The sequence below is a fragment of the Chanodichthys erythropterus genome, chromosome 4 (genome assembly GCF_024489055.1).
Source record: "Chanodichthys erythropterus isolate Z2021 chromosome 4, ASM2448905v1, whole genome shotgun sequence".
Classification (NCBI taxonomy): domain Eukaryota; kingdom Metazoa; phylum Chordata; class Actinopteri; order Cypriniformes; family Xenocyprididae; genus Chanodichthys; species Chanodichthys erythropterus.
In genome coordinates this window covers 30343686-30370903 of record NC_090224.1, presented here as the reverse complement: position 1 = coordinate 30370903, position 27218 = coordinate 30343686, and the positions used below count along the sequence as shown (strand labels likewise).

The 27218-nt window shown below is 40.4% G+C and overlaps 1 protein-coding gene across 3 annotated transcripts in view; it reads right to left on the bottom strand.

The window, feature by feature from the left end:
* fynb (FYN proto-oncogene, Src family tyrosine kinase b) overlaps window positions 1–27218 on the bottom strand; it is a 71950-nt gene that overhangs the window by 27751 nt on the left and 16981 nt on the right. For all 3 annotated transcript variants that reach the window (XM_067384719.1, XM_067384717.1, XM_067384718.1), the window contains exons 2-3: window positions 25321–25383; window positions 207–481 (exon numbers count right to left, since the gene is read on the bottom strand). In XM_067384719.1, coding sequence (XP_067240820.1) covers window positions 207–471 — 265 coding nt within the window. In that variant the 5' untranslated portion in view covers window positions 472–481; window positions 25321–25383. The remainder of the gene's footprint in view (window positions 1–206; window positions 482–25320; window positions 25384–27218) is intronic.

The following is a 27218-nucleotide window of genomic DNA, read 5'->3' as shown; positions in this document are numbered from 1 at the left end:
ACTACGATATCTAGAGAAAAGTTCTAAGAAAGCAATTTCTAGGTTAACTTCCCTGAAAAGTGTAAACACTGCGGTGCTATGAAAACACTGCACTTTGTTTGAGCAGCCCAACATAGCAACATTCTCAAACAATGAGGTTTGGGCAGTTGTGGAATTGTATGGAATGAGTGTCAGACATGTTTCCATTCTAATGAAGTGTGTGTTACCTGTGCCTCCTCGTGTGCGGAGCGTTCCTTGTTGTGTTGATGTGTTGACTCCTCCAAAGACTGTCACGCCCTGCGTGACTCCAGTGGCATGGAAATTGTTATAATTGGGAATGGCGGTGACCCCAGTGACCCCACTGAAGGTAGGGTAATGCTGCGGCGTGGGGTCGACGCCATATCGGTAACCTACTCCGCTCTGAGACAAGCTGGTGTCCCGATCCTCTGTTAACTTAGCAGCCTCTTTGTCCTTACATTGCACACAGCCCATCCTCTATGATCTGACAAAGACAGAAAGAGAGATTAGGAATAAACTACCCTTGTTAAAAATAAATACACTTTTGACTAATTTTAAAAATTCTGTAATTTAAAAGAATATACTTAAGTGTGAAATGAATGTATTGTTTTTAAACACTTAATCGCATGTTATTTATAATTAAATGGAAATGTATTATATTTCAAATTTATAGATACAATTAGTTAAACTTAAGAGTGCCTTTTTGACCCACTTAAGTAGTACTTAAGTATATCTTTATATTTAATTTCATAATTACTTCTATTGTCTGTGAAATATGGTTAATGTGTACTATCTAATGTACTGATAAGCATTTATGGTAAACTAAAATATACTTTAATGTTATTTAATTACTATTGAAACTTGTATGTCATGCATTTAAATATACTTGTAATGACACATTAGAAGTTGCAATTTAGCACATTAAATTTAAATGTACATTTAACAACAATACAGTTACAATTGTAATCAAGTACTTTACATGTACTTTATGTTATGCTTTATGTTAGTCAACACATCAACATAAGTGTAATTTTTTTAAACAAAGACAAAAAAACAAAAAAAAACCAAAAAAACAACAACAACAACAACAACAACAAAAAAACAGTAAAACGTTTAATTTGGTATAAAATTGCACTTTTTAACTTAAGATGGTTAAAAACTGTCATGAAAGTGTGTTCTTTAAGTACACTTAAGTGACCTTTAATTTCATTAATATTATATTATCTGCAGACTGCAGGTACAGTGTTATGACATACAGTATATAATACATAATACAGCATAGAGGAAGAATTTATTTTTGCATATAGATTATTTTAAAATATTATTAACAAACAAGTAAGGAGGATAAACTTTTTTTCAAGCTCCTCTTGTGGAATGCAGGAAATCACTAGATTCACTCATTAAAGCACTACAGACTCAAGCAGAGAATGTGTGTGAGTGTGTGTGTGTGTGTGTGTGTGTGTGTGTGTGTGTGTGTGTGTGTGTGTGTGTGTGTCCATTCATCAGTGCAGGATTTTAAAACTAAACTCGGAAGTTCTGCCCATGATCCATCAACAGCACAACAGCTGAACTGTCTGATGGACAATAAACTCCCATCAGGAAACTTCAAGTCCTCTTATCCCTCTTCCAGAAGGTCTTCACAGTGAAACACAGAGAAATGTGAAGAAGTGTGCTGAGTTGTCTTGAATGCTAACTTGTAGTGTACTTTAAATAATAATAAGTACTAAGTACTATTTTTAAAAGCGTGCTAAAGTGTACTTCTTTTTCACAAGGGGAGAGAAGGCAACATACAGAGGATGTCTTTTAGGGAGAGAGTAATTTACCAAAACAGAAGGGCATATTTAAAAAAAAAAAAAAAAAAAAAAAAAAACTGTTTGAAATCTAGTGCAATGACAGACACACAATTATAAATGAAGTGACCAAATGCTATAGTAGTAATGCTTATAGTATATGACAGTGAACACTGTAAACTGTACTCTAGAGACATACAGTAAAGTCACTTTTATTGGACACATTCTTATTCTAGATGGAGTGCTGTGCAATAAACACCGAAGAACTTTAAACTGCATCCCACTAGACAGAAATTAACATGGATTTTTAAAAAAAAAAATTTTATGGACAGTCTGTACTGACAGCTGTTTTTATGAACAATGAACAAGACGGCTGGAAAAAATCAGTGCATGTGTTTGAGAGGAAGAGATAAAGGGACAATAAGGTGTGTGTGTGTGTGCTTTTTATTACATTGTGGGGACCAAATGTCCCCACGATGTAATATAAACCTGAGTTTACCTACATCGTGGGGACCAGCCACCGGTCCCCACAATGTAAATTAATTAATAAAAATACTAAATTATGTTTTTGTGAGAAAATAAAGGTGTGCACAGTTTCCTGTGATGGTTAGGTTTAGGGTTAGGTTTAGGGTTAGGGGTAGGGTAGGGGGATAGAAAGTACGGTTTGTACAGTATAAAATGCATTGCGGCCTATAGAAAGTCCCCACCATTCACAAAAACAAACATGTGTGTGTGTGTGTGTGTGTGTGTGTGTGTGTGTGTGTGTGTGTGTGTACAAAAGCCAGTTCCCATTCAGTCGGTCACGTTCGACGTACGTCGGACAGACCGACGAATAGGAATCTCGCTAGAGAGGCCAATCTACTTCGAGTGTAACTAAACGAGCCAATGCACATTGGCATGCAATCATATGCATCAGCTGCTCGCCTCGCAGCGCGGGTATATAATGAGCAGCAGGTGCGTTGCATCTTCAGCTTTTCGCTTCGGAGCCAAACCTTCTATGAAGACAGCTACTGAAAGCGAGTGTGGTGAACGAGTCTCTCTTCAAGACGTCTCTTTGTTGCGAGGTGCAGGCGGACAGCGCAGCAGCGGGGCCGATTCTCCTTTTGTTTTTGTTTTTGCCTTTAATTTGATTGAGCAAAGCTGTAATCAGCGTGAAGGCCGTTCTCACGGCTGGTGAAACGGTGCGCCTAGAGCGCTAAAAAGCTGTTGTTACAGCTGGTAAGAGGAGCGCCTTCAAGGAGAGTGCACACGACAGGCTGCACATTCCCTGTCTGTGCTGCAGCGGCTATTCCCCTGCGTGCTTCAGCACCTAAAAGAGTCAGTCCTTGAAAGAGCTAACACGAGTAGTTCGCGTCTTTTTAAAGATGTCGTTCTACTTGTGTGTTTCTGGATGCGGTCGTTACCTGGCGCCTCGGGATGGTCACCAGCGCTGTATCGCGTGCTTGGGCTTAAGGCACGCTGAGGCAGCGTTTGTGGATGAGTCATGTACCCATTGTGGGAAGATGACCATCGCGGAGTTGCGGTCGAGACTCCACTTTCTGCAAAGGGGTGGAGTCCCGGTCCCGACGCCTCGCTCCAGTCCTCCTCAGAGGGTTGCTGCGAGCGGCGGGGCTGGTGACTTGAGGATAACGGTGAGCGCGCTTCCTTCGGGGAACCAACCCCCTAGGAACCCTCCCCCTCGTGCGCTCCGCAGCCAGTAGAGCTGCCCTCGGAACGTGGTGGACCACCCCAGAGGTGTGTACCATCCGTTTCCTTCGGAGCTCCCCCAGACGACCGGATGTCGATCGCTGCATCGGAGGGTGAGCCTGATACTTCTGGGGAGGATGAGTCGGCGCAGTTGCCTCCTTCGGGGGTGACAACTGTGCCCGACACGGACCCGGAAATGATGGCTATGCTTTCCCGGGCCGCCAACAGGGTCGGGCTCGTGTGGAATCCTCCACCGTGTCCCGAACCCTCGAGGTTGGATGACTGGTATCTCGGGGTGGCCAGGGCTGGTTCTCAGCCCCCCACCCCAGTGCCCTTCTTCCCGGAGGTGCATGAAGAGCTCACGGGCACGTGGACGGCACCCTTTACTGCCCGAAACCGTGTCGGTGGGTCCTCCTCCCTCACCACCCTTGATGGCGGGGCAGCGAAGGGTTACACGCGCATACCCCCTGTGGAACGGGCCGTTGCTATGCAACTGTGCCCTAACTCCACCTGGCGGGGGGAGCCGTCTCTCCCTTCCCGGGCCTGTAAGTACTCGTCGGATCTTACCGGCAAGGCTTATCAGGCCTGTGGGGAAGCTGCCTCTGCCTTACACGCTATGGCGTTGTTGCAGGTCCATCAGGCCAAGGCACTGAGGGACCTGCACGAGGGTGGTCATGATCCACAAGTTCTCCAGGAACTTCGTGCCGCGACGGACCTCGCGCTTCGAGCGACGAAGGTTACGGCGCGGTCAGTGGGTCGTGCGATGTCCACTATGGTGGTCCAGGAACGCCATCTCTGGCTGTGTCTTGCGGACATGAGGGATACCGACAAGGTCAGGTTTCTTAATTCCCCCGTGTCCCAGACCGGCCTTTTCGGCGACGCGGTCGAGAACTTTGCCCAACAGTTCTCGGCTGTACAAAGGCAGTCTGAGGCCATCAGTCACATCCTGCCGAGGCGGTCAGCTGCTGCACCTCCACCGCCGGCGGCACCTCAGACTACCCGTCGCCGAGGGCGCCCTGCAGCCGCCCCCGCTCCCGCGCCCCAGCAGCAGCAGCCTCCATCCAAGCGGCGCCGTGGAGCCGGTCGCGGGCGGGGCGCCCAGCCCGTCCAGCCACCCCCCAAGAAGAAGGGTGGCAAGGCCAAGTCCAAGCGGCCCTAGGACGGGCGACCCGGAGATGGAGGGGACTGCTCTTCAGGAGGTGGTGAATGCACCACTCCTTCCCCCGGAGGAGGGCCGGGTGGAGAATCTTTTGTTGTTTCCTTTTGTTCCGCCGCTGGCTCAACGGCCAGCGGTACCCAAATTTTCAAGAAAAGAGCAGTTTCCTTTATCTCCGGGTCCGAAGAGGGCTCGGAGAGCAGTGGGAGGGCTAGAACCTCACCACTCTCATCCACCTCTTCTGTCGCCAGCGGACAGCAGCGAGCAGCAGGTAAGCAAATCCTCGACTGCTCCCTCTGTCCACCCGTGGAGGCAGGTAAGTGTTGCACAGCACACTGTGACCCCGCTTCGGGCCGCCTCACACAGAGAGCCTCCCGGGCCGCGTCCCTGCGTTCCACCTCGCTGCCCCGCGGCGGGTACGCCGGTGGTCCCCTTGGTGCCGCTGGTGCGGTCTCTGGGAGCCTGGCTAGCGCTCCCCAGTCCGTCTCGCTGGCTCCTCCGGACCATCAGGCTCGGCTATGCGATTCAGTTCGCCCGGCGTCCCCCCAAGTTCAGGGGCGTCCTCTTCACTTCAGTGAAAGATGTCGATGCCCCTGTTCTGCGTGCGGAGATTGCAGTCCTACTGGCGAAGGACGCGATAGAGCCGGTCCCTCCAGCCGATTTGAGGTCAGGGTTCTACAGCCCCTACTTCATTGTACCCAAGAAAAGCGGCGGGTTACGACCGATCTTGGACCTGCGAGTTTTGAATCGGAGCCTTCACAAGCTACCGTTCAAAATGCTTACGCAGAAACGCATTTTCGAGTGCATCCGTCCCCGAGATTGGTTTGCAGCGATCGACCTGAAGGACGCGTACTTTCATGTTTCGATTCTTCCGCGACACAGGCCATTCCTGAGATTCGCGTTCGAAGGTCGAGCATATCAGTACAGAGTCTTACCCTTCGGGCTGGCCCTGTCTCCCCGCGTCTTCACGAAAGTCGTGGAGGGAGCCCTTGTTCCCATGAGAGAACAGGGTGTTCGCATTCTCAACTACCTGGACGACTGGCTCATTCTAGCACAGTCTCGGGATCAGTTGTGCGAACACAGGGACTTAGTGCTCAGGCACCTCAGCCAGTTGGGGCTTCAGGTCAACTGGGAGAAGAGCAAACTCGCCCCAGTGCAGAGGATCTCTTTTCTCGGTATGGAGTTGGATTCGGTCGAACGGGTAGCACGCCTCACAGAGGAACGTGCTCGGTCGGTGTTGAACTGCCTGAATACGTTCAATGGCAGGACAGCGGTCCCACTGAAGTTTTTTCAGAGGCTCCTGGGGCATATGGCGGCTGCAGCGGCTGTAACACCGCTCGGGCTGCTTCATATGAGACCGCTTCAGCACTGGCTTCACGGCCGAGTCCCGAGATGGGCGTGGCAACGCGGCACGTTCCGGGTGCCAATCACTCAGGAGTGCCGCCGAACCTTCAGTCCGTGGTCGGACCCTTTGTTTCTCCGGGCAGGAGTGCCCCTAGAACAAGTGTCCCGGCATGCTGTGGTTTTCACAGATGCTTCTGCCACCGGCTGGGGTGCCACGTACAACGGGCATGCAGTCTCAGGGGTTTGGACGGGACCCCATCTGCATTGGCACATCAATTGCCTCGAGTTGCTGGCAGTACGCCTTGCGCTGAGCCGCCTCAAAGGCCTGCTTCGCGACAAGCATGTACTGGTCCGTACGGACAACACTGCGACCGTTGCGTACATCAACCGCCAAGGTGGTCTACGCTCCCGTCGCATGTCGCAACTCGCCCGCCATCTCCTCCTGTGGAGTCGGAAGCATCTGAGGTCGCTTCGCGCCATTCATGTCCCCGGTGTGCTCAACCGTGTGGCCGACGAGCTATCACGAGCTGCGCTGCCCGGAGAGTGGCGACTCCACCCCCAGGTGGTTCAGCTGATCTGGAGAGAGTTCGGAGAGGCTCAGGTAGACCTGTTTGCCTCACCAGAAACCTCCCACTGCCAGTTGTTTTACTCTCTGACCGAGGGAACACTCGGGACAGACGCACTGGCTCACAGCTGGCCCCGGGGCCTGCGCAAATATGCGTTTCCCCCAGTGAGCCTACTTGCACAGACCCTGTGCAAAGTCAGGGAGGACGAGGAGCAGGTCTTGTTAGTTGCGCCTTACTGGCCCAACCGGACCTGGTTCCCAGAACTCTCACTCCTCGCGACAGCCCCTCCCTGGCCCATCCCTCTGAGGAAGGACCTCCTCTCTCAGAGACGGGGCACTCTTTGGCACCCGCGTCCAGACCTCTGGAAAGGTGCGGAGGTTCTAGGTGACTTACCCCCCGAGGTACTTAACACCATCACTTCGGCACGTGCACTGTCTACGAGATGTGCTTACGCCTCGAAGTGGAACCTGTTCGTCGAGTGGTGCTCTTCTCGCCGAGAAGACCCCCGAAGATGCTCGATCGGTGTCGTGCTTTCCTTCTTGCAGCAAGGGTTGGAGCGTAGGCTGTCCCCCTCCACCCTCAAAGTCCATTCTGCTGCTATCTCCGCTTACCACGACCACATAGATGGCAAATCTGTTGGTCAGCACGACCTGGTCGTCAGGTTCCTTAGGGGGGCGAGACGGTTAAATCCTCCTCGTCCCCCCTCCATACCCTCTTGGGACCTTACTCTGGTGCTCAGAGCACTCCAGATTGCTCCCTTTGAGCCTTTGCTGTCAGCAGACTTAAAGATTCTCTCTATGAAAACTTTGCTGCTGGTGGCATTGGCCTCCATCAAGAGGGTAGGGGACCTGCAGTCATTTTCGGTCGACGAATCGTGCCTAGAGTTCGGGCCGGGTGACAGCCACGTGGTACTGAGACCCCGGCCTGGCTATGTGCCCAAGGTTCCTACCACTCCCTTCAGGGATCAGGTGGTGAGCCTGCAAGCGCTGCCCTCGGAGGAGGCAGACCCAGCCCTGGCTTTGCTCTGTCCAGTTCGCGCCTTGCGACTGTACATAGACAGAACTCGAAGCTTCAGGACCTCAGTCCAGCTCTTCGTCTGTTACGGAGGCCAGCAGAAGGGAAAGGCTGTCTCCAAGCAGAGGATGGCCCACTGGATAGTGGATGCCATCGCCCTGGCTTACCAAGCTCAGGGCGTGCCCTGCCCGCTCAGGTTGCATGCCCACTCCACGAGAGGTGTGGCATCCTCCTGGGCGCTGGCTCGTGGCGCCTCGCTAACAGACATTTGTAGAGCTGCGGGCTGGGCGACACCTAACACGTTCGCTAGATACTATAGCCTTCGTGTCGAGCCGGTCTCCTCCCGTGTTCTCGCCTCAGGTCAGAGGCACGGAGAGGCCCCGGCTTAGTGTCGGCTTGCTGCGCTACATGCGCATTCTATTCTCCAGAGAGTCCCTACGGGCAGACCCTGTTGAGTCCTCCGGTTACCCTTCGGCAGCCGACGTGGCGGAGCGTCTGGCGCCAGGCCTATACTCCGTTGTATCCTTGAGAACCGGATTTAGGCTGGGTTCCATATGTGTGACCCTACGGGGATCCCATATGGCTTTTTCCACGGCTGCTCCTAAACGAAGCCCGTGTCTTTCCCTCTGGGAGAACCCATCTCTCACCGAGTGGAGTCACCCCAGTTCTTCCATATGTTGTACAACCTACAAGGTTAGTCCATATGTACTTATCCATATAACTCCTTCGGGGAAGGATATGGCTTCCGCAGCGTTCCTTATCGCATGTAAGGCTACGCTTTCCCAGCGTTATCCAATTGTCGCACTGAGTGGGTTTTGGGAACAACAGTGATCGACCCTCTCTGCGTGAGCCTGGTCCCACCGTCCTTAGGCAAGGGGGTTCAGGTGGCTCACGACAGAGCGCTGGAAGAGGGCAGCCCCTGTGGCGCTTTGGTAGGGATTCCTATTCGTCGGTCTGTCCGACGTACGTCGAACGTGACCGACTGAATGGGAACGTCTCGGTTACATAGGTAACCCTCGTTCCCTGAAGGAGGGAACGGAGACGTACGTCCCGTCGCCACAGGCGTTGTCCTGCTGATGCTGCCGCCTGCTGGGTTCGGCTCCTCAGCGAAAACCTGAAGATGCAACGCACCTGCTGCTCATTATATACCCGCGCTGCGAGGCGAGCAGCTGATGCATATGATTGCATGCCAATGTGCATTGGCTCGTTTAGTTACACTCGAAGTAGATTGGCCTCTCTAGCGAGATTCCTATTCGTCGGTCTGTCCGACGTACGTCTCCGTTCCCTCCTTCAGGGAACGAGGGTTACCTATGTAACCGAGACGTTTTCCTGCTATAATATCTAGGAAGGAGTTATGAGGAAGACGAAGGGTAAAGTAATGTGTTTAAGGCTAAGAGCTGCTTATCATTTAAGGCAGAGGAAATAAGACATCATACCTTCTCTAACCACTAATGCAGATCTGGATGAGTTTCTATCAGTTCTGTATCGGATTGAGATCAGCAAAGAAAATATTTTTTAGTTTTTAAATTTAATTGATGATCTTCATCAATTTCAAATGTGAGAACACATGGATCTCAGTGTTCTTAGTTGACAGAAGCTGCTCATCTTCACTTGCTTCCTAGAGACACACAATGAAAGATAGCACAAGACAAACTCGCTGGGTCAATTTGTACCCGTTTATGACAGGAACATCCAGGAACAGAGAATCCCCCGCCACGGTTTCCTCTCTCTCTCTCTCTCTCTCTCTTTCCTCTCTATCTCTCTCAGACAGACCCCTGCTGTGTGTCAGTGAGCAGACTAGCACTTAGCACTGCCAGTGGACGACACGCTCCTACACCTACGAGCATCTCCTGTCGTCTCGCTCTTATGCTAATCCACAAAGCTCTCTTTCCATATCTTTTATATTTGTCCACCTCTGCCATTAATAATTTATGCCTTTCTTGCCCTTAAGCAGAACCACCTGCAGGCTGTCAGTGGTGTTAACTTGGGTTCAGCCCACATCCTCTCATTTACAGCTCAAGAATGCCCATAAACAACACAACAACAGCAGCTTACTGAAAACATGAACCCAAAGCTGTCCACAGGATTTACTGAAGGTAAAGAACATTAATCCCAGGAAACTCTGTGGCGACATTTCTACTGTTGACATTTTACTGTTCTGTGTGATATTACATTGCTTCTTGCACATTTCGTAATGTCCAGTAAGTTGCATTAAAAGCATGTTCAGTTTCATCCAAAACAAATAAATGTGAATCTGGAAAAGTTTTATTACAGTAGTACATATTGAGGCAGTTCGGAAATGATATGTCTGATAAATGGCGTTTAAAGGTAAATGCTCATAAATAACATACCACCCAGGTAAATAAGGTAAAGGTAAATAACATACCACCCACACTAAACCTAACCTATAGTGTTAACAAAAGCAAAGGCCAAAATGCATTTGCTTTTTGATGTCTTTGTGCTCTCGTAAGTGCAACACTGTTGAGCAACTGAACAAGTTTACCATGTCAGAAAAGCCATACATATAGAGCTGGTTATGTGATGCAAACATTAATGTAGTCTTTACAAATCATAACATAGTATTGTGCAACCATTTAAAAATAAGTCTTTATTAATCAATAATCTGCCTCTGTAGTCATAATTTGTGTGAAAAGGAATTGAAATAGTCAAGTCATCTTCATTTATATAGCGCTTTTTACAATACATATTGTTTCAAAGCAGCTTCACAGTGACAATAGGATTATTAATTTATTATTGAGCTAAAGTTGGTTTTTGATTGAATCAATTCCGTTGTATAGTTAGTGTTTTAACTGCCATAGTGTTAATTTCAACTGGAAAAAAATGCAGTGAATTTTATGTATAGTTACAGTTTTGGAGTTTTCAAAAATATGGTTAGAGCCCCCGTTTTTCCAATGAGCCTGTGTTGCAGGAAATCTAGCTGTAAAAAGCTCATTACATGGACTAACCTTACTTTAAACTGCTTTTGCAATGTAAATGCTTGTGCTTATAAAGCTACTTAAATCTGAATCTTTAAAGGTGCAAAGTGTAATGTCGATGGCACCAAAAGAAAATCGCAAAACTAATCACTGTTCACTAACACACAGAAGCCAACAGAGATCATGCGTTATTATTATTATTTTGTCTGATAACTGATTCTTTTTTTTCTGTGTGATTGTGATTTTTTCTGTGACTGGAACCATCATAAACGATTAAATCCTGATCAGAACTGAAATACTCTTTCAATTTCAGATGGAAGCAAACAAAAGCATTCAATTTGTCTGTTTTATTACTGTTTCTTTAATAAATACTTGAAAACCATTTTTAATTAAAGGGTTAGTTCACTCAAAAATAAAAAAACGATGGAGTCTCTTTAGAAAATTTGGACTAAACCTAAACCAATTAATTTAGATTCATTTTCCGAACTCTTTATGAAATTTTTCAAGCGTCAAAATTGCAATTGCGTAGGTTGTCTGGAGGGACAGAAAGCTCTCAGATTTCATCAAAAAGATCTTCATTTGCGTTCTGAAGATGAACAAAAGTCTTAGGGGTTTAGAACGACATGAGGTTTAGAACGACATGAGGGTGAGTAATTAAGTACAGAATTTTTTTTTATTTTTGGGAGAACCAACCCTTTAAGAAATGAGTTAATGTCCGTTTTTCTGTTGCATCTAAATTGGTATAAAGAATTAAGAAATTATAGTGATATTTGTCTTGACTTCTGAAATTTTGATACTTTGACAACCCTATTTTCAGACGAAATATGTACCGTTATCATTCCTCAAATTTAATCATGAAATAAGATACTTAACTGGGTGATGTTCACACAAACTGCTGAAACTAATAATAACACAAGGGCCTGTTATTTAGGAACTGTGTTAACTGTAACACAATTTTGTGATTTATTACAAATACTACCACCACAATATTTAATATTGCTGGTATGCACAGGATATCACCAGAGAACTACTAAGTAATAATCATTTTAAGTAAAAACATTTGCACACAAGTTGTACACTCATTAGTGAATGAGACACGTGAGGTGACAACATAAAAAGAGAGGAAGAAGAGATTGGAGAAGAACAGCAGAGAGAATAAGATGTGAGGGCTGGAGACAAGACGAAGAGAGACATAAAAAGGAGGAGAGAAGAATGAGTGGAGATGTGATGAGAAGAGAGAACCAGAGAAACAGGAGATGAGAGGAGACAAAAAAAGAAATGAGAAGTGGAGGGAAAGAGAGGAGAAGAGGTTAATGAGTTTCTGCAGAAGACAAGTGAACTGCTTTATAAAGAGAATGATTGTAATAAGAGATGAGAAGCAAGAGAAATAAAGAGATGAAAGGGCAGATGAAAAAAGACAGAGAGCAGAGAGTCAGCAGAGACTGAGGAATATTTTATATTTTAGGAAGAGAGAGAAAGACAGAGCGATTATGAGAGAGGTGGAGACTTCAAGATTGTGGTTGTTCCATTACAGCAGTACTACTAGTGAATCTGATATGAAGAGTCAATTTCATTGCATTAGATTCATATGATTGTTTTATTGAACTGTGTAGGCTGGCAGAAAGTGGTCGACCAGTTTAGATTTTTTGATGGCCAATGCAGATGATTCAAAAATAAAGAAAACACAGCAGTTTTTTGGCAAGGTTTCACTCCCTTTGGGCAGTATTATGATTCTGTTGTCAATGCCATGAATGGAGCAAAGAGCAAGACGCTCAACCTAAAGTTACTCCAACATTACCACAAGTTAAGATGGTGCCATTGTGCATAAACAACAGTGTAATATAATTATTTAAATCCTTCAAAGATGTATGTTGTTGATAAAATCCTATTATAATCTATTTGAATTTTTGAATTTTGATGTTTATTGATATACCCAGCACATACATATATATAAAGTGTAGTGGCAGCACTGCTTGTGGCTGGATTATGGAATGCTAGTTGTCACCATAGTAATGACCTTGTCCCAATTCTTGCTGTCATTGCTTGGGAAGCAACCATCCTTGTAAATCTTTCCAACACACATTCACTTTTGAGCTCAGACTCTCCCACTAACAGATACACCAAGGGAAATTGTCCATAACCCAACGGAGATGTAGCTACTGGCCTTCATCTCAACCGTCTGTCAAATACGGCCAGCACGGCACCATTGTGTCAAACGAATTCAGTATCAAAGAGAGAGAGAGAGAGAGAGTGAGCTGAATGCAACCATAGACTTTGTACAGACACAAATTGTTAATTGACAAACAAACATTAAAAGTACAACTTATCAAATTATCCATGCGCTATATTTTATATTTTAATCATTTGTTTTTTAATCATAAAGGCAATTTAATCATATTACTATTGATTTGCATTAATAAGTGCAGTTACTAATAATATTACATGTTTATTTATTGAAAATTTCACAGTAAAGCACTGAGCTTGAATTGAGATGCAGATACAATTAACTTATTAAAGGATTAGTTCACTTCAGAATGAAAATTTCCTGATAATTTACTCAACCCCATGTCATCCAAGATGTTTATGTTTTTCTTTTTTCAGTACAAAAGAAATTATAGTTTAAAAAAAAAAAAACATCCAGGATTTTTCTCCATATAATGGACTTCAAAGGCTACCAACGGGTTGAAGGTCCAAATTGCAGTTTAAAATGCAGCTTCAAAGGGCTCTACTTGAACCCAGCTGAGGAATAAGGGTCTTATCTAGAGAAACGATTGATCATTTTCTAAAAAAAAATGTAAAAAATGCTTTTATATATAAAAGTATAATATATATATATATATATATATACATTTTAACTACAAATGCTGGTCTTGCACTAGCTCTGCGATGTGTCGCGCATTACGTAATCAAGTTGGAAAGGTCACGCTTGACGTAGGCAGAAGCACCGAGCAAGAGTTTACAAAGCAAACGTGCAAAGACTAAGTAAAACAGCCTTTACAAAAAAGTTAAAATAACAATGTCAGACAATTTTGAAGTTGGAGGAGAAAATGAGAATGTTTTTCGCCCAACCGCAGTACTTCCGCCTACGTCACACGGGACCTTTCCAAAGTGATTACGTAATGCATGACGCAACGATTCTTCATTAGACAGGCATCATAAGAGAAGTAACTCTGCAGGACTTCAACCCAGAGAATAACATTCCTCCCACAAACAACTAGGCCATCAGTCAGAACATCACAGATATTTTAAATCCAAATAGCAAAATTATCTGTTTTTACTGTGATTTCTATTCCTTATGTTCTATTTTTATTCTTCTTCTTTATGTAAAGCACTATGAATTACCATTGTGTATGAAATGTGCTATACAAATAAAATTGTCTTGCCTTTTATGATTCCTTAAATGTGTCTGAGACAACTGTCAGCAATTGGTGGCTGTAATAATTTCACAGCACAGAAAATACAACAAAGCTTTTAATCAATACATCCAACAGGAACACGCATGGAAACTCAGGAGCCATAATAATCCACAAACTTGTCAAACGCAAATGTCACTAAACAAAAAACTGAAAGAACAGAAGGCTAAAATACACAAGGAAGTAATCAATGAGACAGAGAACAGGTGTGGAACTCAAATCAGTAACCATGGTAACAATGACAGGGAACACTGGCAAACAGGAACAGAATGAAAATGAAACCAAAACAGAACAAAAATCAGTCATACATATGGACAACATATGAGCAGTTCCACAATCCAAAACCAATTAAACTGCACATACAGATCAATGAAAGCTCAATTTTTAGGCCAGAGATATTGACTGATGTTCAAACATGGTTGCGCATGTGATAGTGATTATAACATGTAGGTCACCATATGACCCTCAAACTCATGATGCCACGTCATCATAAATTCATGTGCAAATTTATTTGTGCATTTGTTGTGGGGAAAAAGAGGAAGTTTGGCATTGTTCAGATAAACGCCTGGATTTCCACAGTTTCCTCAAGCTCTAGTAACCCAATACACATGGCCAAAGGCTATAGGTTAAGCAAGCATCTGAGAGGTGAAGTGTATTGTAATGCTACAGTTTAACATTTTCTTCCATCCCAGTTTAATGTGCAAAGTCAACTTTATAAGCAAGCTATTAGAAAGTTGACTTCTTGATGAGTAAAACTTGGTTGCCACATCTTCTGACATGAATTCTCATTTGTGTTTACCAGATATGGTATATGGATTTTTTTTTTTAATAAAGAGTTTATGATAATTAATTAAATCAATAGATACACTGTAAAAAAGGAATGTGATTTTAACGGTAAAATATTGTAAATAGCTTAACATTAAAGGTGCCGTAGAACGTCTTTTTAAAAGATGTAATATAAGTCTAAGTTGTCCCCTGAATGTGTCTGTGAAGTTTCAGCTCAAAATACCCCATAGATTTTTTTTTATTCAGTTTTTTAACTGCCTATTTTGGGGCATCATTAAATATGCGCCAATTCAGGCTGCGCGGCCCCTTTAAATCTCGTTATACAGACTTCAAGTGTTTAAAAAATGAAAATAACAAGTCTTGTCTCCGTGAATACAGTAAAAAAACGATGGTAACTTTAACCACATTTAACAGTACATTAGCAACATGCTAACGAAACATTTAGAAAGACAATTTACAAATATCACTACAAATATCATGATATCATGGCTCATGTCAATTATTATTATTCCATCTGCCATTTTTCGCTATTGTCCTTGCTTGCTTACCTAGTCTGATGAATCTGCTGTGCACATCCAGACGTCCTGCCCTTGTGTAATGCCTTGAACATGAGCTGCCATATGCAAATATTGGGGGCGTGCATATTAATGATCCTGACTGTTACGTAACAGTCGGTGTTATGTTGAGATTCGCCTGTTCTCTGGAGGTCTTTTAAACAAATGAGATTTACATAAGAAGGAGAAAACAATGGTGTTTGAGACTCACTTTATGTCATTTCCATGTACTGAACTCTTGTTATTCAACCATGCCAAGGTAAATTCTATTTTTAATTCTAGGGCACCTACAGTTACCTTTAAGTAACTGTAAAAGCTCTTACACACTCTTTAAATCCGGATGTAATTTTCCCAGCTTTTTGTTCAAAATGTTTTTTTTTTTTTTTTTTTTTTATGAAACGTACCCACATTCAAGTGCTAATAAAAAAGAATGGATGAAGCTAAAATAAAAAGCAGAGGCCCTTCTTTCTTTTGATATATTGACTGTTTACATATTCATAACAAGAAAAAAAAAGTCCAGAGGGTCATGAAATTTTCTGAATATGATCAAAAAAGCTGGTGCTGGCTGGCAACTTAAAATAAAATGCTGGTGGGGAAAGAGTTCAGTAATACATAAAGTACTGAATGAAAAGTGTTTCTGCTGCTTCATGAAAACATCTGAAACATTTGACAGATATTGTATCTAATCAAGTTCATCTTTGATGAAGTCGCCAAACACCACATCTCTGTTTTCAACTCCTCCTTTCAACTGCAAGCGGCAAATCTTGCCACTTGGTTAAATCCAGCTGCAGCCAAAGTCAATTATGCCGATTCAATGTTCAGAAACTTGGCCTGCTCAGTCAAAGTGAAGTCACCGGGAAGACGCAGGATAAGGAACTGTTATGTGTAAAGACTAAAAGATGGTAGAGTTACTCTTGCTATAATATAACCAACCAAAAAATAAAATGTGAAAAATGACACCCATGGAAGGATGGTGATAAATGTCAGCAAATCAAACTGACAAAACAAGGCTAAGAAGGTGCTGCAGATATGCTTAGAGAGAATTTTCTGTGTGGGTGCAGGTTTCAGATTATACAGAAAGGCTTTGAAAAGATTTCCTTATAACCTTTCAGGCAGTGGCACAAGTTGAAAAGCTACACAAGTCACATTTGACAAAACTAGAAGCCAGTGGGTGTGGTAATCAGTGAATTGCACTGCTGTAACACTAAACACTGTTGTTTGCAGTGCTGCTATGATAGTGTGCATGTATGTAGTGTTAGCTCCAGAGGATGTGGTCAACCTGAGAATGACAATGACAAAGCAACACAACCACACTAACTTTCCATCAGAGGTGTTTCTCCTATGAGGGCAGCCGGAGCAGCCAAGACATCTTTAAACAAAATGTCAGGACATTAAAGTCTCACCTGTTAATTAGTCAGAAAAACTAATGAGAGTGGAAATAAATAATCATCAGATAGTTGCTTGGTTCACTTTGCTCAACAAATTGATATACAAGTTATATTAAATACAAAAGTTCTACATCTCTATTATGCAATGTTAATGCTCAGCTTAACTTAAAATGCAAGCTTGAACTTTGATTCACAAGTAAAAAAAAGTTGAGTTTGAAAAACTTATGTTTGATGAAAGCACAGACCAACTTGAATTGTTAAGTTGATACAACATTTTTTATAGTATAAGTTTAGTATACTTAAAAATGAAGCTTGTTGCCTCGAGTTTTGGAGTTCTCAATTCAGTCGATTTGTTTTAGTGTACTTTCGGGGGTCCTGCACCAGCCGAGCAATTGCCATTAACATGAATGGAAATGCTAACGGATAGCTCTCTCCTGGTATGTTATAGATATATTTAGAGACTTGGATACAACATATAGGGTGAATTCAGGTTGATTGGGACACTTTTTGCCATTGAGATGACTGGGATATATAAACTTAATATTCTATCCACTAAACCTAATCCTTTAGGAAAACATAATTTAGTATGTTTTATAAGCCGTTTTCTTCATTTTACTTTCCTTGTGGGGACATTTCTTCCCCACAACGCAGGAAATACCTGGACCACACACACACATACAGACATAACATTTTTACTAAAAATAAATAAAATAAAAATCGACAAATTGAAAGATTCATGAAATTATATGTCCGTAGATGTGATCAAGCTTAATTCTACTCGAAGAAAATCTTAATACTAAGGTTCTTAATTGATCTGAAATGGCTGTGTATGTGTGACTGTGTGATGAGGGATTTCCAGTGACACAACTGCCAGTCAGAAACAGGCACAGGTGACCCATCAGACAAACCCGCACAGTTGCTAGGAAACTAGATTCCTCCGCACGGCACAATATCGACAGTGTGAGAGAACAGTCTATACTCTCATCAAATGTGTATGTGTTGGGAGTACATATTCACAATATATTCTGATTGATTTTGCTGGTGATATAATATTACGCAACATTTTGAATATCACAATGATTTTAATGTGCTTTTTATTTGGTTATAAAGTTTTCTTAAAGACAGTGTCACCAGAAAAAACTTTCCTTTTCTTGGAAATATCAGTGTTAAGACAGAAATGTTTTAATAGCACCTGTCATGTAAACTTTAATAGCAAAATTTTACTTAAGATGGTAAGTTTGATGCATTTCAGTGAACCAGATCAAATGGTCAGCAATGAATCACTTAAAAATTGAAGCGTGTAAGTAATAGATTCATTTATTTATTATTGTTTATGTATTTATTTGATTAGCTTTTAGTTAATTAGTTATGAAAGCTATAAAAGCATAACCTATGCTATACAAATGTAATTTCTTGGAAAACACTATTTAAAAATAAATTAGAAACCATGGAATAAGTTCAAATTTCTTTTAAATATGTTGTGGTCAACCATAGATGTAAGCTACTAGATTAAATTAATTTAATTCATTTCTGTATCTTAAATCATTGTAGTTTAAAATAGCATATTATTTATTCTAACTTATTCAGACTGAGTTAATAAAATTTGTTTTTGAGTTCACATAAATATTTAAGTTGAATTAACTTTTTAAAAATGTAAAGTATTATGAACTTATTTCATTTAGTGATTTTCACTGTTTTACAGTGTACAATACAAGTTCATGAGAAAAAAGTACTTCAACAAGTCAACAATAGCAGGATCTATTGGCATGTCAGGCGCAGTCAGTCATTGAGCCTCTAGGCTGAATAAGCTGACTGAAGTCAAAGATGTCGGCTTACTTCAGACTTCAGTCGCTCAGAGTTTCTACCACACAAGTGGCTCAACCTATTAAATCACTCTAAATGGTCAATATGGAGATTCAGCCAGACATTACACTCATCCAGATATAGTCCAGGACGAGTTGTCGGACCACTTGTGGGAAAACAAGCAAAAAAACAAGCAAAGCTCAGTGTGGTCCCTATTCTAGGATGACAAAGCCAAGATTCATCAGGCTCAAATTGTGAAAGACAGGTTGGGAGGGAGCATGAAGAATAATTTTCACACATGAATTTGCACCAGTCCGCACCTTAAATTTACAGAAAATATTTGGGATGTGCTGGAGTAGACTTTACAGAGTGCTTGACTCTTGCACTGGCAATACAATATCTTGATCAAAAATTGATGCACCTCTTGATGGTAATAAATAATGTGATGTGTGAATAAATGGTCTGAACTCAGAGGTGCCAATTTATGCAAATGATTTTTCATGCTCCCTCCAACCATTCTTTAACAATTTGAGTCTGATAAATCTTGGCCACAATGGGTCTCATTCATGAAACATTCGTAAATATACGAGTAAATATGTGAGTGTTTTGCGCGTAAAGAGAACTTCCCGAAAACTCTTCTCCTGATGTGTGTGTGTGTTAATGAATTCCAATCAGTCGTAAATGGGACGCGCGTGCACGCTCATTCTCAATTACCATAAATCCCGCCCATTAAATCCAACTGACAACTATATATGGGCATCATATTATGACACCAAACGAAGGATTTTGGCCATTTTATAGGAAACAATTTCCATAACAATTAAGGCGCCATTAGTTTGCCCAGCCCTATTGAAATCAATTAATTATTTGATTAAAGTGCTCCGTTTGCAAATGCTATTACTGGCTCTCACAATAAAAGTAAAAAGAAAAAACCTTTCAAAATGCTGTCTAATGTACCTTATTAAGGTGAATTAAAATGCAGCCTTATTAGTGGCTGGGAGCAGGTGCAGATTTCTTTTGTACCAACTAACATTTGGAAAATACGAACATTTTAATGAATCCGAAAATTTACGCCAGAACCACTTTACACACGATTTACACAAAAATTTGTTCTGTTCGTGTTTCATGAATGAGACCCATTGTGTCTTTCTACATTTCTGTTTAAGAAATGAGAAGTTACACACTCCATCAATTAGAGTTAGAAGAACTGTTACCAAACATATTACATGCAATGCAGATATATTCAGCTTTGCCATCACAATAAATTACATTTTAAAATATATTAAAAAAGAAAAAAGTTATTTTAAATTGTAATAATATCTCACAATATTACTTCTTTTCCTGCATTATTATTTATTTATTTTAAATGCAGCCTTGGTGAGCATAAAAGACTTCTTTCAACAGTAATAAACAATATTAAAGGCCCCAAACTATAGAACTATAGCACTATAGCACATGTGACTTCACCACAAACTTCATCTGAGCACAGTTCAGTCATAACATCAGTCGGAGCAAGACTTCTCAGGAAACAAGACCCTTCGGTGTGCATGTGCATATGTGGTCAGTGCATCCAAGTTGCATGCTCACAAAGCTGTTTTTTTTTGATGCCTCTGCAATATGCTTGCACAAATGCATGTATGTAACACTATCTTGGCATCACTGACACATAACAAAACTAGAAAATTTAATTTCTTAAATGTGTGAGTGCTATTGTAAGCAATTTTACAGTGATATCTTATTTCTTTTCCCAAATGCAGGAATATAATATAAAAAACAGTGCAGTTTGGAAACTGCAATACTATGTTAAAGATGTATTACGTTACAATTAATACACAAACAAAGTAAAATCTCCAATCTAACCGATTTCTGCAGTAGCATTAAGAAAGGTAATGAGTGCTGAACCTTTTGACTGTTCATGGGTGGTCTGATTGTGTCAAATGAAGCTTGACCCTACTCACAGGCATATATATGAATGGCTGAAAGGCAGCTGCTCAGAAGGTTATTTCAAAATTAACAACAGAAATAGCTGTTACTACTGTAGATTACCCCCACCCACGTCTCCAGCCCTAATGTTTACCACCAACCACTGATCTGAGAAATGCAGCCTGGAGGTCATTTGAAATGTTACACGACTCGCACTGTGGTTAAACACACATTTCAAAAATGACTTGTGTTCCCCTTTTTTTTGTTAAAATAATGCTTTCAAGTCAAAATTACAGCTTTTATGACAATTAGAGAATCATGACAGAAGCAAATTTGTATTGCTCATAATACATTTTAATTGTGAAAATTGACATTACAATTTTGAATGAACACAGGCCACAGCAACAGTAAGGCCAAAGTATACTTTGAACTTTACGCATACCCCAGGGTCCGCGTACTGTACGTGTGACGCAAATTGTCACCAGAATAGTACAAGCAGCGCACAATTTTGGTAGCTGCGTACTTTGTACACACAGGACGCTCATGCACATTGAATTTGTTTTGCACCCGTCAGTAGTTGTACAAGGTGGCAACACTGGCCCGGGCCATTGTTTCACAGTAGAAAATGAAACTAAAGAGACAGAACAACAACTTGCCCCGTCTTTGCAAATAACATTCATTCTAATAATTCATTCTAACCTGTACAACAATTTTACCATTCTTTAAATATAAAGCTAAAATGTCTCATAAAAATAAATTTTGAAGTGTCTATTTACACTAAGTGCAGCTTGTTGGCAGAGGCTATGTAGACTAACTCCAGCCTCCATTGTCTAATTGAGCCAAAAAAAATCAGTGGCGTGGAGAGTAAAGGCCCATTCAAGGCTATTATAGTAATCGTCCTTGGTATGAATGGGCAGGTGGCATTGGATTTTGACGAGATCGACTCGAGTTTGAATTCACCTTTTTCCAAACATTCCAAACATCGCAAATCAGCATTTATGTTAAATAAAAATTAATTAAAAAGTGGAAACAAAGTGCCTAACGGGAATTTAATATTGGGAAAAAAGTGTTTATCGTGCGGTGTTACGTGTAGGAGAGGGCTTTCCCAGTAAGGTGGCATCCATTTATGATTTTAATAAATATAATCACTGAATATGTTGTTATTACTGTATACTGTTTTATGATATACTACAATACACTGAGGTGCAAATAGTCTCTGCCACTATTTGCACTAAATATAAATAGCATCTAACAACTATTTGCAAAGAAAATACTGCTAATTTCACTTAGTGTAAATAGCATTTAATACTATTTTTATTTAGTGCAAAGAAAATACTTTTTGTTGCTATGTACACTTTGTGCCACAGCCAAATAGTTAAGAGCCTGACCTGGTCATAATTAATCTCAATAAAAAAAAAAAAAAAAAAAAAAAATTATATTATATATATATATATATATATATATATATATATATATATATATATATATATATATATATATATATAATTATATATATATTTATTTATTTTATTTTTTTTGCATAAATACAATTAAGCCCGTTTTAGTTTTTTGCATTGTGTTCAGCATACTGCAAATTGTCAGCAGCATACTGCAAAGTGAACAAAATCTCATTTTCATTAGTGTATACAGTAAATACATTTGAATGAGAAAGAGGGTTTTGCCCTTAAAAGTAATGTGACAAAAAAACTTAAAATGCACTTTTGGTGTGAAATTTATTTATTTTTTTTAACTCCCCAAAATGCTCCTTTTTTATAACACTGAAAAAAAGAAAAAAAAAAGAACAAGAATTGACATCCCTACATCTTGATTTGTCTGTGTGTGTGGATTTAGAATTAGAGGAATGTTCAGCTGTGGCCTTAGGTGTGCAAGTGTTAACAGCCAGATAAAGGATCTTTGTAAGGCTGCATTCTCTGAATGAACACTGTGGTGTGTGAAGACGCAAACAAGAACCTCGTGCCCTCCAAGTGCCTCTACAATGTGTGTCACAGCGTCACAGCTCTGACTGGGAACAACAGAACAGGAACAGCTGGGCTTATCCAATCCTCATCTGTCCATTAAAAAGTATTAATGCTGCCCCATAAACCCTCTTTAGAGATGCCACAGCACAGAACGTGACAGACTGCACTCGATTTAAAGGTCTCGCTCTTAATTATGCAAACACACTACGAAACTGCAGCTCCACTGAGACTATGTGGGTTAAAGGAACGTCTGTGATATTTTGAGGTGGGCACTCATGTAAATCATGTGGGCGGTTATGGTGGAACGTATGAGATGGCAGGCTGAGCGTTTATTTGGGGTGATGCATGCATACATCCTGGTGTCAAACCCACGGCTAGGTGAAATCAAAGAAAAATGTTACCAACTGTTCTGATATACTTCAGCTAATAGATAAACTTGCATAATTTTTGGTTCATCTTAAAAATTAAATATTAAAAATTTGGTAGCACTTTACAATAAGATCTCATTTGTAAACATTACTTGATGCATTAACTAGAATGAGCTAACAATGAGCAATATATTTATATTTATACATTTATTAACTTTTGTTAATATTACTTAATTTTTTTAATTTTTTACATTTTAGTTCACAGTGCATTAACAAATGTTAACACATAGAACTTTTTATCTTAAAAATGTATAAGTAAATGTTAAAATTAAAGGCTGTAGAAGTATTTTTCATCGTTTGTTCATGTTAACTAATGTAGTTAAATAATATTAACAAATGAAACCTTATTGTAAAGTGTTATTGATAATTTAATTTTATTTTAACTGAACTGAACTGTGCACTATTATTTTGTTGTCGTTTTATTCACACAGTTTAAACATCACTCACCTTGCAGTTTAACTTCCAAACAAGGTTCATCCTTACAGTCCAATGACTTACAAAATTTAAAATTCACCTACCATGAAATATGAATATTTTGTGTCAAGATTCAGCAATAGAATATAAACCTTCCCTTTTATGCTAAAAATAGCAATATTAACATACTGTACTTGCATTTTTATATTATAAGACCATTTATTTAAATGACGTGAACTTTATATCTACACGTTGTTCTATGACATGAACAAACCTTTAAAAAAATGACACTTTTGGCTTTGCTTTAACAAAGTACTTTTATTTTGATGATGTTTGTTTTATTAGTAACTGATTTTAAGTTTTGATATTTTAGGGTGCTTTAAAGTCACCATGAAATCAAACTTGTCATTTCTTATGTTTTATTGGAAATTGCAGTATTTATTTATTTAATTTATTTATTATATAGTATTTAATATCGTTTTCTTTTTCTTTTTCTTTTTTTTTTTCAAATTCATATGTCCTTGTAATATTGGCGAGGGCGGGACAACCTGTCACTCACATGAGATCACAGCAATCCAACAATTCCCATGGACAAAATCGAGTTCCTTCTTGTTCGAGAAGCTGTTTCACTCGGATACATGTCACAATAAGGAAGAAAAGACTATTGCAACGTTCATTTCATGCAGACTTTAATTAATGTGATGACATCATGCAAAAGTTTTCTTAGAAAAGTCTTAGCTATTAATTAACTACTGCATTGTCTCTTGTCTCACAGTTTTTAGGAACATCCAGCCTTGAATGTTGCATTTTTAAGATGGTGTTTTAGGTTTTAAAAGCTGCCTTATGAAAACTGCCTGTGCATTCTGCTCCATTTCATTCGATCGGAGCTTCGTCTTCATTGACACTTCTAGCACAGAAATTACACTGAACCATCACAGAACCAGAACTGATGAATTCCTTAAAGCTGTCATTCCTGCATGATGCTATTTCTCCCTTCATCTAGCTCTAGAGCGTATAATACTCATTCAGACTGTGCAAAGCATCAAAGTAGAAAGTGCTTATTGGAGCCACAGAGGTCTGGTTTAATGCAAGTAGGCCCTGGGTTCTCTTTATTATGCATTAGGAGTGTCAGACTTGCTGAGATGCTCACTCCAAACATCTTTGATGTATAGCTACCCACTGACACTACCCAGCAGGCCCTGGGCTTAAAATGCTGACCAGTGTGTTTCTCTTCTTGGACAAGAAAAAAAAAAAAAAAAGAGAGAGAGAGAGAAAGAAACAGAAGAAGAAAACAGACCCAAGGGGCATAGGACAGTAGTAAGCAGTTCCACTATTATACTGTATGGAACACGTGACTCACTGAAAGGTCAAAACCCAAACCCACACACACTCACACACACACACATTCCACAGAGTCTAATCACTTCAGTGTGTCTTAGCTAGCGAAAATTACCTTACAAAAACACACATACTCTCAGTCAAAAGCACATACCATTTAGTTCATACGACACATGCACACATTACCGATTCCGACATTCCAGTATTATATGTTTTCTTCCACAGAGAAGACACACTCTGTACTCTATCCAAAATTATATCACACATATTTACTAAATGAAGCTATCTAAATGAAGACATACAAAATTCCTTTACTGCCCTAAATAATTTTTTTTTTAAATAGATTTTTTGCCGTTTTCTTTGTTGCTTTTAAGGAAATCGGTGGAATTATTTGGAACAGATTGAAACGTGTTGAACTGTGTTAACAGAGCTGAGTACTATAGTACCAAAATATTTAATACATGAACAAGCATGGTATGGGAATATAAAACCAATTAGTGGGCCATTTATTTTAGTGTAAGTGTGATAATCAATATTCAGAATTTATGTAAGCTTATAACACGATAATAAATAATTATTGGACTACAATAAACAATGATAAACATTATGAATATTCTAATAACAACCACAAGTACTAATTATTCTCGTATTACTAGTTGTTTTATAAGATATAAGTGGTCAAAAAAGTCATTTTAAAATGTTTGTTATGCCATAAGCCATAAATCTGCAGTTTTGTGGGTGTAGATTAATGTGAGCCAGACTACAGCCCATCACACCTTCTAATACACAGTGTTTTTACACTCACCTGTATTTAGAGCACAGCACGATCCTTATTTTCTCCACATTGCTTTGTGTTCAAAAGAGAATCCTGAGAGAAACAGAAAGAGGAAGACAGATTAATATTACATTCATAATGTGATAAACAGCTTTACGGTCCGCTCTGATCTGGATTATGGACCTTTTGTAAAGAACAAAAATTTCAATCACTTTGGAACAGTTTAATCACAATCAACCTTTCTGTATCCCCACACTCAATAGTATTAGCTGCTATTTTTAGCAACAGATTACGTCACACAGTGATGGTACTCACCCAGACAGAGTCAAATATATCAGAAACAAATGCAGCCCTAGTCAATCATATCTAGACTTTTGACTGACTGTTGGGCTGCATGATAAATAAATATATACACTTATCACGTAACGAAGCCTCGTTTACTGAAATGACATGACTTTGGCGATTTGATGCATGCTCTGAACCACTGATTCCAAACAAAAGATTCATAAAGCTTTGAAGCTTCATGAAGTGGTGTTTTGAAATGACCCATCACTAGATATTGTTGAATAAAGTCGTTATTTTGTTTTGGGTTTTTTTGGCGCACAAAAAGTATTCTTTTCACTTCATAACATTAACCACTGTAGTCACATTAACTGTTTTAAATAAGTCTTTAGTAGCTTTCTGGGCACTGAAAGTGTTAATTGTCTTGCTGGCAATGCAGGCCTCACTATGCCATCAGATTTTATGAAAAATTTCTTAATTTGTGTTCTGAAGATGAAAAGTCTTACGGGTGAGGAAGGACATGAGGGTGAGTAATTAATGAGAGAATTTTCATTTTTGGGTGAACTATCCCTTTAAGCTGAATTTTATTGAAAGAAGATGTTTTCTAGTTATCACAACAACAGCAATTCATCAAATGATGAAAAAAAGTTGCAGAAGAGCATGACCTGGAGAATATCTAGACATGTAGTGGTGTGAAGCACATTTTGCCATTTTATTGAGCCCATTCAGGTGCCAGGTGCACTGTGGCAATTTAAGGCTGTGTCTGAAAACTTTGTTGCCTCACTGCCTTATCAGGCAATAACTTTGTAGGCAGCATTTAAGCATGAAGATACCTCACGAAATTGATTTTGGACAGACTTCTGGGGCAGTATAACAGTTCAGTTTAGTGCTTTGGTGATAATTAAGCAAATATTAAATTACTACAATAGTAATTTCTCATTAGAAATTATATCAAAGTTTAAAAACGTACATTTACATGCAACCTGACCACCAACCGCAACTTTCAAATACAATCTTTTTTTTTTTTAGCTCATTTGTCACAGAATGGTACGCACAGGATTGTGGGAAATCAAACACAGCGAAGGACACATCTATGCTGCCTTCAAAAATCGATAAGATGACGCTATCTCAGGAGACAGGAAGTGATGCTAATATTGGATTTGGACGTGCCTTGATTCCTTCCTACCTTGGAATGCATCCTCCAAAGGCAGCATTTTTAAGCTTTCGGACGCAGCCAATAACAGATCAAAGTAAATCTCATATTCATGTCTAGAGATTCAAAAAACTTACCCAGAAGTGCTCATTGTATCAGTCAATACAGTCCCAGCATACTGATTAAAATCTATTAACTTTGCCTGCCAATCAGATTAAGGTTTGTCATTCTGAGTAAACTCTTGTTGTTGTTGTTTTTTTGTTTTTTTTTGCAATATGCTTCAGAAGATAAGATAATCTGTGAGTGTGATATCTGATGCTGAGACAGAAACAAAGGCCAAATTCATGTACTTCTCCCAAGACTGAAGAGAGCTATAACACTGCAGACTATAACTCGCCACAAAACACGCACGCAAAAGCAAAGCACAGATGACTGAAATAAAATTAACCTCCAAGGAGAGCCATATTTAGGACAAACCCATTTTCTTAATTAG